Consider the following 15,632-nt stretch of genomic DNA (forward strand, 5'->3'; position numbering starts at 1 on the left):
TAAACCCTTGGCAATATCTGAAATCCTTGTCCTTGTGGGGACATTTTTTGGTCCCCATGAGGAAAACAGCTTTCTTGTTTTCTGAAAATGTAAAAATGCAGAAAGTTTTGTGTGATGGGTAGATTTAGGGGTAGGGTTAATGTAAGGGGAGAGAATATACAGATTGTACAGTATAAAAACCATTACGTCTATGGAGAGTCCCCATAAAAAATAAAAACCCAACGTGTGTTTGTGTTTGTGTGTGTCTGTACATGTGGATGTAAACATGCAGCATCAACTGTGAATAATAAGCGCATGATCTTCACGTTTTCTTCCCTGCGGCTTCTCGTCATATACATGCATAACGATGTGTGTGTGTGATTCAGCACTCTAATGCAGCCCTGTGGAAAAGAGGAAAGGATGGAGAAAGATAAAAATGAAGGATGACAGAGAAAGTGAAAATATTTGTGTCAGCGAGAAAGAGCTTTGCAGTTCTCTCTCTCGCCCATTCCTCTCATGTGATGAATAGATGTGCCTTTTCTCGCTACTTTTTTAGATCAAATTAATGATTCATGCTATTAATTTAGTTATTTCTCACAGTCTTGGCTAGTAGCCTAATATGTCAGGATCAATATAATGAATAGTCCCTTACACACACACACACACACTGGACACACTGGACACAAACAAATGCACAGTTGCAACATTTCTATAAATAGACTAGCCGGGCAAACAAAAATAGATGCAGAGAAGAGAAAGCGTGGTTCAGCCGCCTGGATCTAAACACACTGACAATCTGTCTCTTTCTATTGGACACGTAAGTGAGCAGCAGCTCAGATGAGAAGCAGGCACGGGTGACACATCGCTGATCTTCAACTGGTGTTCATCCATCTGTAATTAAAGCAGCCAAGGGTGCTATACTCTAGCTTTCAACTCTACATTTCGAAACGTTCATTCCTACATTCCTTTTTTATTTACAATGGTTTTGAACACAGCTCCATATCCATTAGCCGATATATGCAATCTGATGAAAAGTTTATATCTATATAAATGTACATAGGGCTGCAAGTAACAAATTGTTCAGATATCCAATTAATCTGTCAGTTATGTTTTCGAATAATTGCATTAAAAAGACACATTTTATTTTTTTATATTTTTATAAAAAGTTATTCTACATCCTGCTCAGTGTTGTTTCCAAACAATGTGTAAATTAAAGGTTTTGGAAACTAATTTAGTGAATAATACAACTGCTTGTCCAAAAGCACAGACATACAAACATACACATTCACTCATCTGAACATAGTAATATTGCATTTTTACCCCAGTTTACAATAGTAACTTTACTATTACTGCTATAAAATTATTTGTGTTAAATATGTTATATGTTTTGCTAACATTCCCATGAATATTCTCAGAATGTTCAAATATTCTGTTTTTCCAGTTTTTTTCTTAATTATGTGAATGCTAGAGAAAACATTAAAGGTCCAGTAGACGATTTATGAGAAACACTGTTGATAATTAAGATCAACCCAAATAAACACCCTTCCTTTCATCGCTCCGCCCCCAAAATTCACAAACATGCAATGCAAGAGCAGATATCTCTTTATCATAATGATTAACGGACAACAAGGAAGAACAAAAAATTGACTTATAGTGCACAAGAGTATATGCAGTATAAGAGTATAGAGTATAAGAGTTAGTTGTTAGTTGCCAGCAGCACAGCATCTCCAGACAAGCAATGACACACAAAACTGTCCTCTTAATATAGCTAACATTACAACAACAGCATACATGGTTCTGTGAAACAGCAAACCCAATGTTACTCACGTATGGAGCAGAAATAACATCATTTTTAGACACGCCCCCTACTGCTGATTGGCTCACTCTGTCTCCTCCCCATTATGAGTGGACAGGCCCCCTACTGCTGATTGGCTCACTCTGTCTCCTCCATCATCATGAGTGGACACGCCCCCTACTGCTGATTGGCTGTTGTGTTGTGCTGCTCGATCCGATTCGCTTTCAATAGCGTTTTCTCAGAAATTGCTTACTGGACCTTGATGGGAATGTTTTCTCGATTTGATCATTTTGCAAGTATGGGAACTTTAATTTCGAAGGTTTTCCTAGTAGTAAGTAGTTAACGTTTTAAAAAATATTACACTAATGTCCAATTAAAATGTTTCAGAAAAACAGTCCATGAATGATTATATTTTTGTGCCAATATATTTTGATAACATTATTAAAGACCAGATAATTTTGAATGTTCTATTACAGTAACACTACTGGAAGAATGTTTTCTCATAACTTTGAGAGAACCTTGCCAGAATGTTAGCCAAAGTTCTGAGAATATTCCCTGGGATTGTGTCCATTTCCTATTGGGCACAAATCCATACAGTATAGCAAATAGCTTTTTTGTATCATAACTTTTACTATATCAGGTATTTTTGGTATACTTTCAGGTATACTTAATATGGATCAGAAAAATAGAAGAAAAATAATAAGGATTGGAGTACTAAATACTCTTTCTCTCTCATCTTTGCTCTCAGGAACCTTGGAAAGTCGGGTCTACGGGTTTCTTGCTTGGGTCTTGGTGAGTATCCAGAGAGTCAGTCATTTATTTAAAGCAGAAGTGTCTGTTTTTTCTATGTTAAAAATACTTTAATTTAACCCAGTTTACTCTTGTGAAAAAATAATTGTGCTTAATTGTATTGAATGTGCACTTCAAATCTTAAAAGTATATTTTGAAAAACTGGACTTGCAGAAAATATCATGTTAATTAAATAAAAGGCCACTCCTATCCATCCTTCCAACTTCTTCATCCTTCTCTCTCGCTCACTCTTTCTGTTCACAGGCACCTGGGTGACATTTGGATCTCAGATCTCTGACGAGGTGAACTGTAATGTTCAGGATAAATGTTACATTACCTCACACAATCACCTCCTAGAGCTGCACGATTAATCGTTAAAAGATCGCGATCTCGATTCAAACACCCACGTGATCTTATTCCAAAATGATTTGATTAGTATGATCGCTGCAAGCATTCTATGTAGCGATTAAAACAGAGTAAATCACCTTTTTGAAAGTACCTTCAAATAAAGATAGTATCGATTACATCGTTACTCCAGTAGGTGTCGACAAGTGACTTAAAAAATTTATTTGGCATTGAATCATTCATTCAAACTGATTTTTTTAAAATGTTAATTCAAATTAATTACATATATTTTTAAATCGACTACAGCAATTAACATTTTGTCAGAACCTTGAGTGAATTAGTCCCTAAATGTTATTTTGTTTACTTGTCTCTTCAGAATCGTGGGAGAATCGTGATATCTATTTTAAACAGAAAAAGTGAGATTCTCAATTTATCCAGAATCGTGCAGGTCTATTACTTCCAGCGTCTTTCTGCCGTGTAATTTACATGCTTAAAGAGATAGTTTCTTTTTTTCAAACAAAAGAAACTGAAGAAACTTTCATTATGTACTCACTCTCATGTCATTCCAAATCTATATTACTTTTTCTACAATGGAACATAAAAGAAGATAATATGGAAACGTCTGTTTGTTTTTTTGATACAATGGAAATCAATGGTAACCAAAACTTTACCAACATTCTGTTCCACTGAAGAAAGAAAGTCATACAGGTTTGCAATGGCAAAGTAAATGATTAGATTTTAAACCTTTAAAGGAATATTCTGTGTATAATACAATTAATAATAATAATAATAATAAACTTTATTTTATAGAGCGCCTTTAAAAGCAGCTTCTCAAAGCGGTGTACATAAAATCACAATCCACCGGAAAAGACAAATAAAAGTTAATAAAAACAAAAGCAGCAACATTAATAATAAAAAATAGCTGTAAAGCAATCACGAAGAGACATCAGCAGTCAAATGCAAGTTTAAAAAAATGTGTCTTGAGAAGAGCTTTAAAAATGCCAAGAGTCTGTGCTTCCCTTAGTTCAGGAGGGAGAGAGTTCCAAAGTCTAGGAGCGTAAACAGAAAAAGCCCTATCACCCATAGATTTTAGATGTGTTTGTGGAACAGTTAATAAATTGCACTGTGAGGAACGCAGTCTGCGATTTGGAGAATAAGTGATTAATAAGCCAGATAAGTATTGCGGAGCTAAGCCGTGTAAAACCTTGTATGTCAGCATAATGATCTTAAAGTCAACACGGAACCTGACCGGGAGCCAGTGTAAGGACTTCAAAACTGGAGTAATATGGTCAAATTTCCTGGTTCCCGTCAGGATCCGGGCGGCAGAGTTCTCAACATATTGCAATTTGTTAATAGTGGTTTTAGAAACTCCAGCTAAAACAGCATTACAATAATCCAGCCGTGAGAACACAAATTAATTTATCAACTTTTCAGCGACAGATAGGTTTAGCATTGGGCGTAGTCTGGCAATATTTCTGGGATGGAAAAAGGATGCCTTAACAGTGCTCTGTACAAAAAAATCAAAAGTGAGGCTGATGTCAAAAATTACACCAAGGTTCGTCATCGTACTTTGGGTCTCTAAAACAGAGCCATCAACAGACAGGGACAGTGGAGCCGCTTTGCGAATTTGATGACGGGAACCTATAAGCATAACCTCACTTTTTCCCGCTGTTCAGGCAAAGAAAGTTATTGTTCAACCATGCTTTTATCTCAGAGATACAGCCAGAAAGATAACAAGCATCGATGTCTTCACCAGATTTAGAATGGACGTAGATTTGGGTATCGTCAGCATAAAAGTGATAGTGGAGACCAAGCGATCGCAGCAGATGCCCAAGTGGAGATAGATAAATATTGAAGAGTAGAGGGCCCAGAACTGATCCCTGAGGAACACCAGTGAGCACTGAGCAAGTGTCAGACGTAAAGCCACACATAGAAATGAAATGGGAACGGTCAGTAAAATAGGATTTAAACCAGTTTAAAACTGTCCCAGAACACACCAAAGACACTTTCAAGACGGGTAAGTAATAGACCATAATCCACAGTATCAAAAGCAGCTCGAAGATCAAGAAGAATGAGAAGTGAGGTAGCTCCAGAATCAGAGGCCATCAACAAGTCATTGGTAACTTTGACCAACGCCGTTTCAGTGCTATGTAATTTACGAAAACCTGACTGAAGGGGTTCAAAAAGGTTATTGGTTGTGAGATGATTACAGAGTTGAGAGGCAACAACACGCTCAAGTATTTTTGCCAAACAGGGAAGATTAAAGATGGGACGAAAATTGTTAAAATCATCCAAAGAAACATTATCTTTCTTTGGTACAGGCGTAACAGCAGCAGTCTTTAGTACTGCTGGAATGACCCCAGTTTCCAATGATTCATTTATAATGCCAAGGATAATAGGGCACCACACAGGGAAGCATGATTTAAATAAATTTGTTGGAATTGGATCCAGCAAGCAAGTGGTTGATTTCATGCTAGATACCTCCCTTGTGAGAGCCTCAGAATCAAGCAGTGAGAAATGAGTAAAAGAAACACCAGTTAACCCAGATGAACAAAGGAGTGAAGTGGCACAGTCAGGGTTAACAGAAATTTCTTTGCGAACACTAACAATCTTCGAATTAAAAAACTGTAGAAAAGAATCACAGAGCTGCTGGGAAACAGGCAAAGTGGTAACAGGATTAACTTGAAGCAATCTGTTTATGGTTTGGAACAAGTGTCTGGGATTATTTTGATTATTTACAATAATCTGTGAGAAGTAAGAGGATCTTTCAGTCTCCATAAGAGCACGATAACCCCCCAGAAGATCCTTCCACTCTTGATAGTAGACACTCTGACCAGTAAGGCGCCATTTGCGCTCCATTTTCCGACAAGCAGCCTTTCTAGAGCGCAGATTGTCATTATACCAGGGAGCTGAGCGGGCGAATGTGACCTTACGTGACCTTAGAGGAGCAAAAGTGTCAAGATTAGCAGCAAGAGTGGAATTTAGCTGCACAACTTTCTCCTCCAGTGATAAGGGATGAAGATCGCTTAGGATGGAAACCACAGAATTGGAGAAAGCAGTCTGGTTGATAGACTTCCAGTTCCGGAAGGTTACTGTTCGGATGGTAGGCTCATTTGAGTGATACAGTTCGAGGTTAAAAAAGACAGCTGAGTGATCAGAGTCCAATGTCAATAGATGAAAACGCAGACACAAATGAGCCATTAGCGATCACAAGATCCAGTGTATGACCCTTATTATGGGTTGGGTCAGCATTTACAGCATCATCTGATTACCACAGAAAATTATTTCAACTTGTCAAACAGAGTAAAATCAAAGCAAAAAAATAACTTTTACACTATCACACTCACGATAGGGAACTGCATGGCACATGGGATCAACAAATCGATGCAATCACTTACCATGTCTGTGTGAAGTTAGAAATCTTGAGAGCAAACGTAAACATACTGCATGATAATCTGCATGAGTTTAAATTATTTTTCTGTGGTAACTGAAGCATCTTTTGCACCAAGAGCATTCATGTATATGGCCAGATCTCTGTCAGTTTATGCATGTGTTTGTGTGTGGATGTTTTCTTCTATAGATGGCAGAGAGTCTGATGACGATAGCCTATGAGAACGGAGTGAATCTGTTCGACACAGCAGAAGTTTATGCTTCAGGCAGGTACGATTCCCAACAATATATTGGATAAGAGATTCCATGTACTTTGTTCTGCTGTTCTGTACTGGACCACAGGTGTGGATTTTGTTCCTACCAATACATTTCTGAATATGTTTAGTGAAAAAGAAGTGCGTTTAATTGTATTGAATGTGCACTTGTAGTGTATTTCGATTTTTAAAAGTATATACATTTTTTACTTGTATTTGTGAATAATATAATATTATATTATTAATAATAAAAAGGCCACTTTCATGTACTTAAATAGAGTACACTTTCATGAAAGTACATTTTCACTTGATTATAATTTTAACTTTGGTGTGCTATTCAATTTTACATTTAATATATTTTAAATGGACTTAATTGCAACTTCCATCATAAGAAATGTTGAAGTGGTTTGAAAAGAAATGACATTAAAGTATATTTTAGTTTTAGTTAACCATAAATGCTTGTCAGTACATTCAGCATTACACTTTAACCATATTTCAGATATAATAGCAGTAATTATGACATTACAAGTAAAGATGTATGCTACTTACTGTCCTACTTAAGTGGGTAAGCCCTACTTAAGTGGGTCAAAAAAGCACTCTAAAGTTCAGCTAATTGCATATAATACGAATATAAATAAATAATATAACCCTGGAATTTAAATCTTAACTATTATTCATTATCATTTATATGCAATTAGCATGCAATTAGGTGTCCAAACATTACAATTTGTTTGCACTTAAGTATATTATTTTATAAAACGGTTAGTTACAGTCCTTGATTCTGATTGTTCAATAGCTGAGTTTTATTCACGATAAAACCATAAAACACTGCTTAGACCGCTTCACCCAATGTTTCTATGTATCACTGCACAACACCTCTAGCACCGTAAACATATGTTTGTTCTCACTGATATTGTTCATTGAAGCTTATGGAATAGAGTAACCTATATTGTGAGAGATCGAGGAAGCTTGTGTACCTGCATTTACAGTATAGATATAGCATTTTCCTTCAGATCAGTACTATATTCGTAATAAAAAATCAGTTTAAATGCCCGCTACCATATCTTGTTCGAGAGGTCTCTTGTATTGCGTAAGTCAGCTTATGCTATGGGAAAACTCCTTTTCTCAAGTATATTGATGGAAATTTTTAAAAACGCAGTGCAGCTGCACAGCAGACATACAGCTGAGTGCCTTAGCTCGCTCTTTGGCTGTGCTGCAGCAACTGCACAAACCTATTGCAAATCGGCCAGGATGCGCGAACCAATCAGGACGCTACGCGCCCGCGTGCGTCAGAGCCCGCTAGAATGGGCGTGGCTTATAGCAATATATGCCCCCATTTCGCCATACAATTCAGATTTAATCTCTTATAAGTTTCACTTCGCTGACCTCCGGATGAGAAGTCTCGCCGCAGTTGAAAAGCTTTCAGTGGAACAAGCACCTGCTAAGCAGTTCTGAGGACGCCGGCTTCCTGGTTTTCAACTGGACGCCGCCTTCAGCCCGCTGTTCTGTTGTGCCATCCTCAAGCTGGAAATGTAATGAGTGTAGTTTGTGCGCCCACTGTGAACTGCGCACCCCTGCACGTAAGCATTGTTCACACAGTATCACAAACACTAAACAGCTGGGCGGCCGGGTCCCTATAACAAAGCTGCCCGTCCCCAGACTTCAATCAAGCCCTAGCTGTGCGGGCCAAGGCCTGGGAAGTGAGGCTAAAATAAGGCTATTCACTACAGTTTGCTTGCAGACTCCCACACTTTGTAGCTGTGGTCGAGACATCGGTGGAAGCAACGCAGCTCACGTCCTTTGCACCGAAGTGTCAAAACTGTCAGTGAAAGGGGCTGTAGAGCCAGTCCCCTTATCACTAAGCCAGTCTGGCTTTTATAGTCGATATTTCCACATTCCAAAGAGAGATGGTGGCCTCAGGCCCATCTTAGATCTCAGACACCTGAACAAAGCGCTTATGATGCTCGCGCAGATTCACCCAGGAGATTGTTTGTTCTAAGTGGATCTGAAAGATGCTTGTAGTAGTTCCCTTGCGTGGATGTGTGAGAAGGAAGGAGACCGGGGTCGGCTGGCTGAGGCTCGTGGGTATTTTATTCAATAAACTCAGATCACACTCGCGCCACATGCGCACGTCAACATAAATCTCATTCACAGTTCAAAGTACTCGGTAACTTGTCTTGCTTCAATAGAGTCCTCTTTCCTCCACGTTCCCACGAGTCCTCAGCCCTCTCTCCTCGAACGCTGGTTCCCGTCTGTCTTTTATACGGTCTCCCCACGCCAATTACTGCAACGAGACACAGGTGTAAGTCATTTTGCACTTGACCCACTTACCGCCGCTCGTCTCTCCACTATCTCTCTCGTCGCAGACCTCGCTGAACCACGCCTCCCCCACCACATACCCCCACCGCCCGACTCAGGCCGGGGAGCCATCCGGCCTGCAGCACCCCATTCCTAGAGAGGAAGTCAGCCACAGCCATCTGCACCCCCGGCCTGTGGATCACCTTGAACTTAAAAAGGCTGTAACGCTAGATACCAACGGGTCATCCGCGCATTGGTGTCCTTCACGCGGTGGAGCCACTGCAGGGGCGCGTGGTCCGAACAGAGGGTGAACTCCCGCCCCAGGAGGTAATAGCACAGGGTGAGGACCGCCCATCTGATGGCCAAACACTCCTTCTCTATGGTGCTGTACTTAGTCTCTCTCTTCGAGAGCTTACGACTAATGTACAGCACCGGGCAGTCCTCCCCCTCCACCTCCTGGGACAGGACAGCGCCCAGCCCCCTGTCCGACGCGTCAGTCTGCAACAGAAAAGGGAGAGAAATTAGGAGAGTGCAGGAGCTGGCCACCACACAGAGCAGCCTTAACCTTGGTAAAAGCCTGTTGGCACTGCTCCGTCCACTGGACCGCATCTGGTACCTCCTTTTTAGTGAGGTCAGTCAGCGGGCTGGTGAGGTACGAATAGTCAGGAATAAACCTTCTGTAATATCCCGCCAGCCCCAGGAACTGCCTCACCTCCTTTTTGGTCTTAGGTCTAGGACAGGTTGCAATTGTTGCTGTCTTGTCAATTTGGGGACGCACCTGTCCATGACCCAAGTGGAAGCCCAGATACCTTACCTCCACCCGCCCAACTGCACACTTCTTCGGGTTGGCCGTTAGCCCCGCCCGTCTCAGCGCCCCGAGGACGGCCCTTAAATGCTCCACATGCCGCTGCCAGTCATTACTGTAGATGATGATATCATCCAAGTATGCAGCGGCATATGGAGCATGGGGTCGCAGAATTCTGTCCATGAGACGCTGAAACGTGGCCGGAGCCTTGAACAACCTGAAAGGAAGTGTTACAAATTGGTGTAATCCAAACGGCGTGGTGAAGGCTGTTTTTTCTTTGGACATCCACCGATCAAGCAGCTCGTCAATCCGCGGCATTGGATAAGCGTCGAATTTCGACACTGCATTCACCCTGCGATAGTCCACACAAAACCGTACCGAGCCGTCCGTTTTAGGAACTAAAACTATCGGGCTTGCCCAGTCACTGTGGGACTCCTCAATTACTCCCATCTCCAGCATTGCCTCTAATTCCGTCTGAACCACTCTTTTTTTGTGTTCAGGCAATCTGTATGGCCGGCCGCAAACTACCACGCCCGGCTCTGTCTCAATATGGTGCTGGATCAGATTAGTACGACCAGGCAGGGGTGAAAACACATCGGGAAACTCTCTTTGCAACCTTGTGATGTCATTGAGCTGCGAGGGCGAGCGGTGATCCCCCCCCCGGGGCCAGGGCGAGAGATTTCCCTTTGATGATCGCCTCTGGCCCGAGATCCTCCTCTCCACTCACTGCCGTCGCAAGCAACACTGACTCCTCCTCACTCCATTTTTTTAGGAGGTTGAGATGGTAGATTTGCCGTGAATCACCCCTGTCTGTTCGTACTACAGCATAATTGAGATCCCCTATCCGCTGTGTGACCTCAAAGGGTCCTTGCCACTTCGCTAACAATTTGGAGCTGGAGGTTAGTAGTAAAATGAGCACTTTATCTCCCGGTGTAAACTCTCGAAGCTTAGTTCCTCTGTTATACAGCCGGCTTTGTCTGTCCTGAGCCTGAAGCAAATTCTCCATAGAGAGCCGTCCCAGTGTATGGAGTTTCGCTCTCAGGTCCATGACATACTGAATTTCATTTTTGCTATCTGAGTGTCCGTCCTCCCAAGTTTCTTTTAGGACGTCTAACACCCCACGGGGCTGACGTCCAAAAAGAAGCTCAAAGGGGGAAAACCCCGTGGAGGCTTGCGGGACCTCTCGCACAGCGAATAAGAGGGGTTCTAGCCATCTGTCCCAATTTTTCGCGTCTTCCTGTACGAATTTACGAATCATTGTTTTCAATGTGCGATTAAATCGTTCAACCAGTCCGTCCGTTTGTGGGTGATAGACGCTGGTACGCACCGATTTAATGCCCAATAATTCATATAATTCGCTTAACGTGCGTGACATAAACGTGGTTCCTTGATCCGTGAGAATCTCTTTCGGGATTACCACGCGGGAGATTAAACGAAACAGGGCGTCTGCCACACTTTTAGCTGACATAGTGCGTAGCGCCACTGCTTCAGGATATCGCGTTGCGTAGTCTACTATTACTAACGCAAAGCGATGTCCCCATGCCGATCGTTCTAATGGCCCGATGAGGTCCATACCAATTCTCTCGAAGGGGAACTGCACAAGAGGTAGAGGGCGCAACGGCGCTTTTGGGGCGGCCGGTTGGTTTACCAACTGACATTCACGACACGACGCGCACCACCTGCGTACGTTCTCGTGAATGCCCCGCCAGAAGAATCGGGTCATTAAACGACTTAACGTAGCTGTCATCCCTAAATGCCCCGCCATCGGATTACAATGTGCCGTCTGGAAAAGCATTTCCCGACGGCCCCGTGGTACTAACAATTGGGTTGTATCTTCCTTTGTCTGAGTGTCTTGGGTCACCCGATACAACCTATCTTTAATAATGGCAAAATAAGGATAGGAGAGCGTGCGGTCAGGTTGGAGGATCTGCCCATCGATGGAACGGACCTGTTCAAACGCATGTTTGAGCGTCTCATCTTGGGACTGTTCCAGGGGAAAGTCATCGCGAGTGGAGAGGTTTAGCCTCGCCAAGCCGCTCGGTTCCTCTGAAACAGTTCCGCTGGGTCCAGGAACAGCCTCTCCGACCTGAGCGCTCGCCCCCCTTCCCCGCCTTTTCTTTTTCCCAGAGGCATCCGTTGTCAAACAACCCAATAATTGTTCAAAAGCTGGCCAATTCGTTCCCAAAATTAACGGATGCTGGAGGCGCGGGCTAACTGCAACCTCCACACAATGATTTTGTCCCCTGAAATTAATGGTGATGGCCTTTAAGGGGTATTCCACTATATCCCCGTGCACACAACTCACCTTAACCATGCGGCCCGTATCCAATGCCCCGGATTGTATCAGGCGTTGATGGATGGAGGTCTGGTTACAACCTGAATCCACCAAGGCCTGATAGGTACCCCCCTTAATACTCACAGGTATCTGGTATAACCCGGCTTGATCGGGGGCGGCCTGTGGGACGTCCGGGATCCGGACCAATGTCCCAACCTCCATGACCGGGCAGCGGTCCACGAAATGGCCCGGATCCCCGCAACGCCAACAGGCCGGCCCAGGCTTCCCCGCCGCCCTAGTGGCAGGAAGCGGGTCAAGGAATTGGCGTGGGGAGAGCGCAGGCACCGCGTCAAGCCTTCAGGATGTCCCGGCCCCCCTCCCCTGACGGATCCACGCGACCCGGCTGGACCCTCTGCTCCAGCCTTCCAACGGGGAGGTGCCCTCGGTGGCCCGGTGAAACGGGTCCTGGGAAAAGGAACGGGCTTAGGGGAATGGGAAGAGAGAGAGAGACAGGGGGACAGAGAGAGAGAGAAATAGATGGCAGGGGTTCGCCGACCCCGGAGCACGCCGCCAGTTGATCCTCCGCCAGCTGGATGGCCAGATCTAGCGACGCCGGCCGGTGGCACTGGACCCACTGGGAAGTCCTCTTCGGCAAGCGCGAGACGAACTGTTCCAGTACCACCTTGCCGATGATGGCCTCGGCGTCGCCTCCTCCGGCCAACAGCCATTTGCGGCACGAATCCCGGAGCTGCTGCGCCAAGACAAAGGGTCGGCCTACTTCTGCCAGTTCCAGTGAACGGAAACGTTGACGTAGTTGTTCAGGGTTAAGGCCGACCCTCTGGAGAATGGCTCGTTTTAAATCAGCGTATACCAGGAGGTTCTGGACGGGCAGTTGTTGAGCAGCCTTCTGGGCTTCCCCCGACAGCAGTGGTATCAGCCGTACCGGCCAGCTGGTCAATGGCCACTCACATGCCTCAGCCGTTCTTTCAAACAAGTCCAGGAAGGCTTCGGGATCGTCAGAGACACCCATCTTCATTAGTGCCATGTGAGCGCCTGGAGTGGAGCTGGGGGAAGCCCCTTCCGTCCGAACTTCCCGGTCCAGCAAGCTCCGGAACAGCTCGCGGTCCGCCTGCTGGGCTTGCATCATGGCTTGGAATCGACCTTCCTGATCCGCCCGCAAGTCCAGCAGGGGTTGGTGGTTCTCCTGATGCAGAACCGCGAGCGATGTAATGATGTCCGCAAATGGCGTTCCCGATGTTCCTGACGGAGTTTGCATCTTGGCGGCGACGTTCTCCTTCCTTCCCGGGTTTCGGCACCAGTGTAGTAGTTCCCTTGCGTGGATGTGTGAGAAGGAAGGAGACCAGGGTCAGCTGGCTGAGGCTCGTGGGTATTTTATTCAATAAACTCAGATCACACTCGCGCCACATGCACACGTCAACATAAATCTCATTCACAGTTCAAAGTACTCGGTAACTTGTCCTCTTTCCTCCACGTTCCCACGAGTCCTCAGCCCTCTCTCCTCGAACGCTGGTTCGCATCTGTCTTTTATACGGTCTCCCCACGCAGTCATTTTGCACTTGACCCACTTACCGCCGCTCGTCTCTCCACTCTCTCTCTCGTCGCAGACCTCGCTGAACCACGCCTCCCCCGCCACAATGCTTACTTTCACATTCAGATAGCACCCCATCACAGGCCATCCTTGAGATTCGCCCTCGAGGGGCAGGCTTATCAGTACACAGTCCTACCATTCGGTTTATCCCTAGCACCTCGTACGTTTACGAAGTGCATAGACGCAGCTCTCGCCCCCCTGAGACAACGGGGAGTGCGAGTGTTGAACTACCTCGACGATTGGCTGGTTATAGCCCAATCGGAGGCGTAGTTAATAACTCACAGATCCTGGCTCCTCAGCCATCTAGAATACCTAGGTCTCATTATCAATGCTTCAAAAAGCGCACTGTCTCCCAGCCAGAGTATACCTTTTCTTCAGTTTACCAGTTTAAAGTATACCTTTACCTTTTCATACCTAGACATCTCCTCTGGCATCCCCGTCCCGACCTGTGGGCCCTCCATGTATGGCCCCTCAACACTCCGGATAAGGTGCTAAATACCATTAATGAAGAGAGAGCGTCTTTATGGTCTAAAATGGTCAATGTTCTCCAGCTGGTGCACAGCGTGGAAACTGGACCCCTAATCATGTGGAGTGACAAGGGTACTTTCCTTTCTACAAGAGCTTTTGGACACGGGTCGCACCCCCTCCACGCTCAATGTATTTGTGGCAGCCATAGCAGCATTTCACGCTCACGTTGCCGGACAATCACGGCAAGAAACAATCTAGTTGTGTGCTTCCTCAAGGGAACCAGAAGGCTAAACCCGCCTCGATCCCCCTCTATACCTATTTGGGACCTTTCCACGGTCCTGGAGACCATGAAAGGGGCCCCTTTCGAGCCACTTCAGTCTGCTGACCTGAAGCCGCTTCCACTCAAAACTGCCCTCTTGCTAGCACTGGCATCAGTCAAGCGAGTGGGTGATTTGCAAGCACTCTCAGTGAGCGCTTCCTGCCTTGAATTTGGGTCCAACGACTCCAGAGTCATCCTGAAGCCAAGGCACAGGTATGTTCCTAAACTGCTCTCGACTCCATTCAGAGCGCAGGTTATTTCGCTGTCAGCTCTTCCTTCGTCAGAAGACGAAAGAGACGCAAACCTACTCTACCCTGTGAGGGCTTTCAGAGTCTATTTGGAGCGGTCTGCCCCCTGCTGATCTGGCCATATTAGGACTCTTAACTTTACTCTTCTATGAGCCTCGGGCGCTTGGCTCTAGGCTATAGTATGAGGTGAAGTTTTTAAGCACGCACAGCGTTTTGAAAGGAGTTCTCATAGCGTAAGCTAACTTACGCAATACAAGAGACCTCTCGAAAGGAACGTCTCAGTTACTAACGTCACCTCGGTTCCCTGAGAGTAGGGAACGAGTATTGTGTAACTTGCCGTGCTACTGTGCTTTGATCAGGGGATCGCTTCAGTCGATTTAACCTGAATTTATAAGGCGAAATGGGGGCTTATATTGCTATAATAATGCAGGCGCATAGCGTCTTGATTGGTTTGCGCATCCTAGCCGACTCTCCATAGGTTTGTGCAGTTCGTCGCAACACAGCCAATGAGCGAGCTAAGGCTCTCAGCTCACTTACGCAATACTCGTTCCCTACTCTCAGGGAACCTAGGTTATTTTAGTAACCGAGACGTTTTCCCGTGCCCTAGTCATCTGTCAGTTGCGTCTTGCTTCTCCATGTTCACAACATGTTTCAGTCCTTTCAATATTCAAGGAGGAATCAATATTCAAAAGTCTTCTCCACTGATAGACTCACTCATAAAGACAGTCTTTGCAGCCATCTAATGGTGAAATAATGTATGTAACTTCTGTTGCTGTTCACGGTCAGGGACTATTTTTTTTTCCAGTGGAAGGAAGACTTTTTAGTGATTTTCTTTCATAAAAGTTGCAATGATACATATTTTTTTGCTTTAATATTTGTATTTTGTGGTAACCGTTTTACAAATGCAATAAGGTACTCGAGGCTAGTGCTGTATCGTGAATAAGTCACTTACATAATTATATTCTATATTCTTAAGTATGTTTTTTACCAAGAGATTGGTTGTTTCTTTTTACATGAGAGAGAGAGAGAGAGAGAGAGAGAGAGAGAGAGAGAGGGTT

At 44.5% G+C, this 15,632-nt stretch overlaps 1 protein-coding gene across 6 annotated transcripts in view; it reads left to right on the forward strand.

Moving 5' to 3' along the window:
• LOC143715086 (voltage-gated potassium channel subunit beta-3) overlaps nt 1-15,632 on the forward strand; it is an 84,782-nt gene that overhangs the window by 53,617 nt on the left and 15,533 nt on the right. For all 6 annotated transcript variants that reach the window (XM_077206716.1, XM_077206718.1, XM_077206720.1 and 3 more), the window contains 3 exons: nt 2,523-2,566; nt 2,828-2,865; nt 6,489-6,568. In XM_077206716.1, the coding sequence (XP_077062831.1) occupies nt 2,523-2,566; nt 2,828-2,865; nt 6,489-6,568 (162 nt within the window). The remainder of the gene's footprint in view (nt 1-2,522; nt 2,567-2,827; nt 2,866-6,488; nt 6,569-15,632) is intronic.

Source organism: Siphateles boraxobius, unplaced genomic scaffold (assembly GCF_051911475.1).
Source record: "Siphateles boraxobius isolate OS27281-9 unplaced genomic scaffold, OSU_SipBor_1 56, whole genome shotgun sequence".
NCBI lineage: Eukaryota > Metazoa > Chordata > Actinopteri > Cypriniformes > Leuciscidae > Siphateles > Siphateles boraxobius.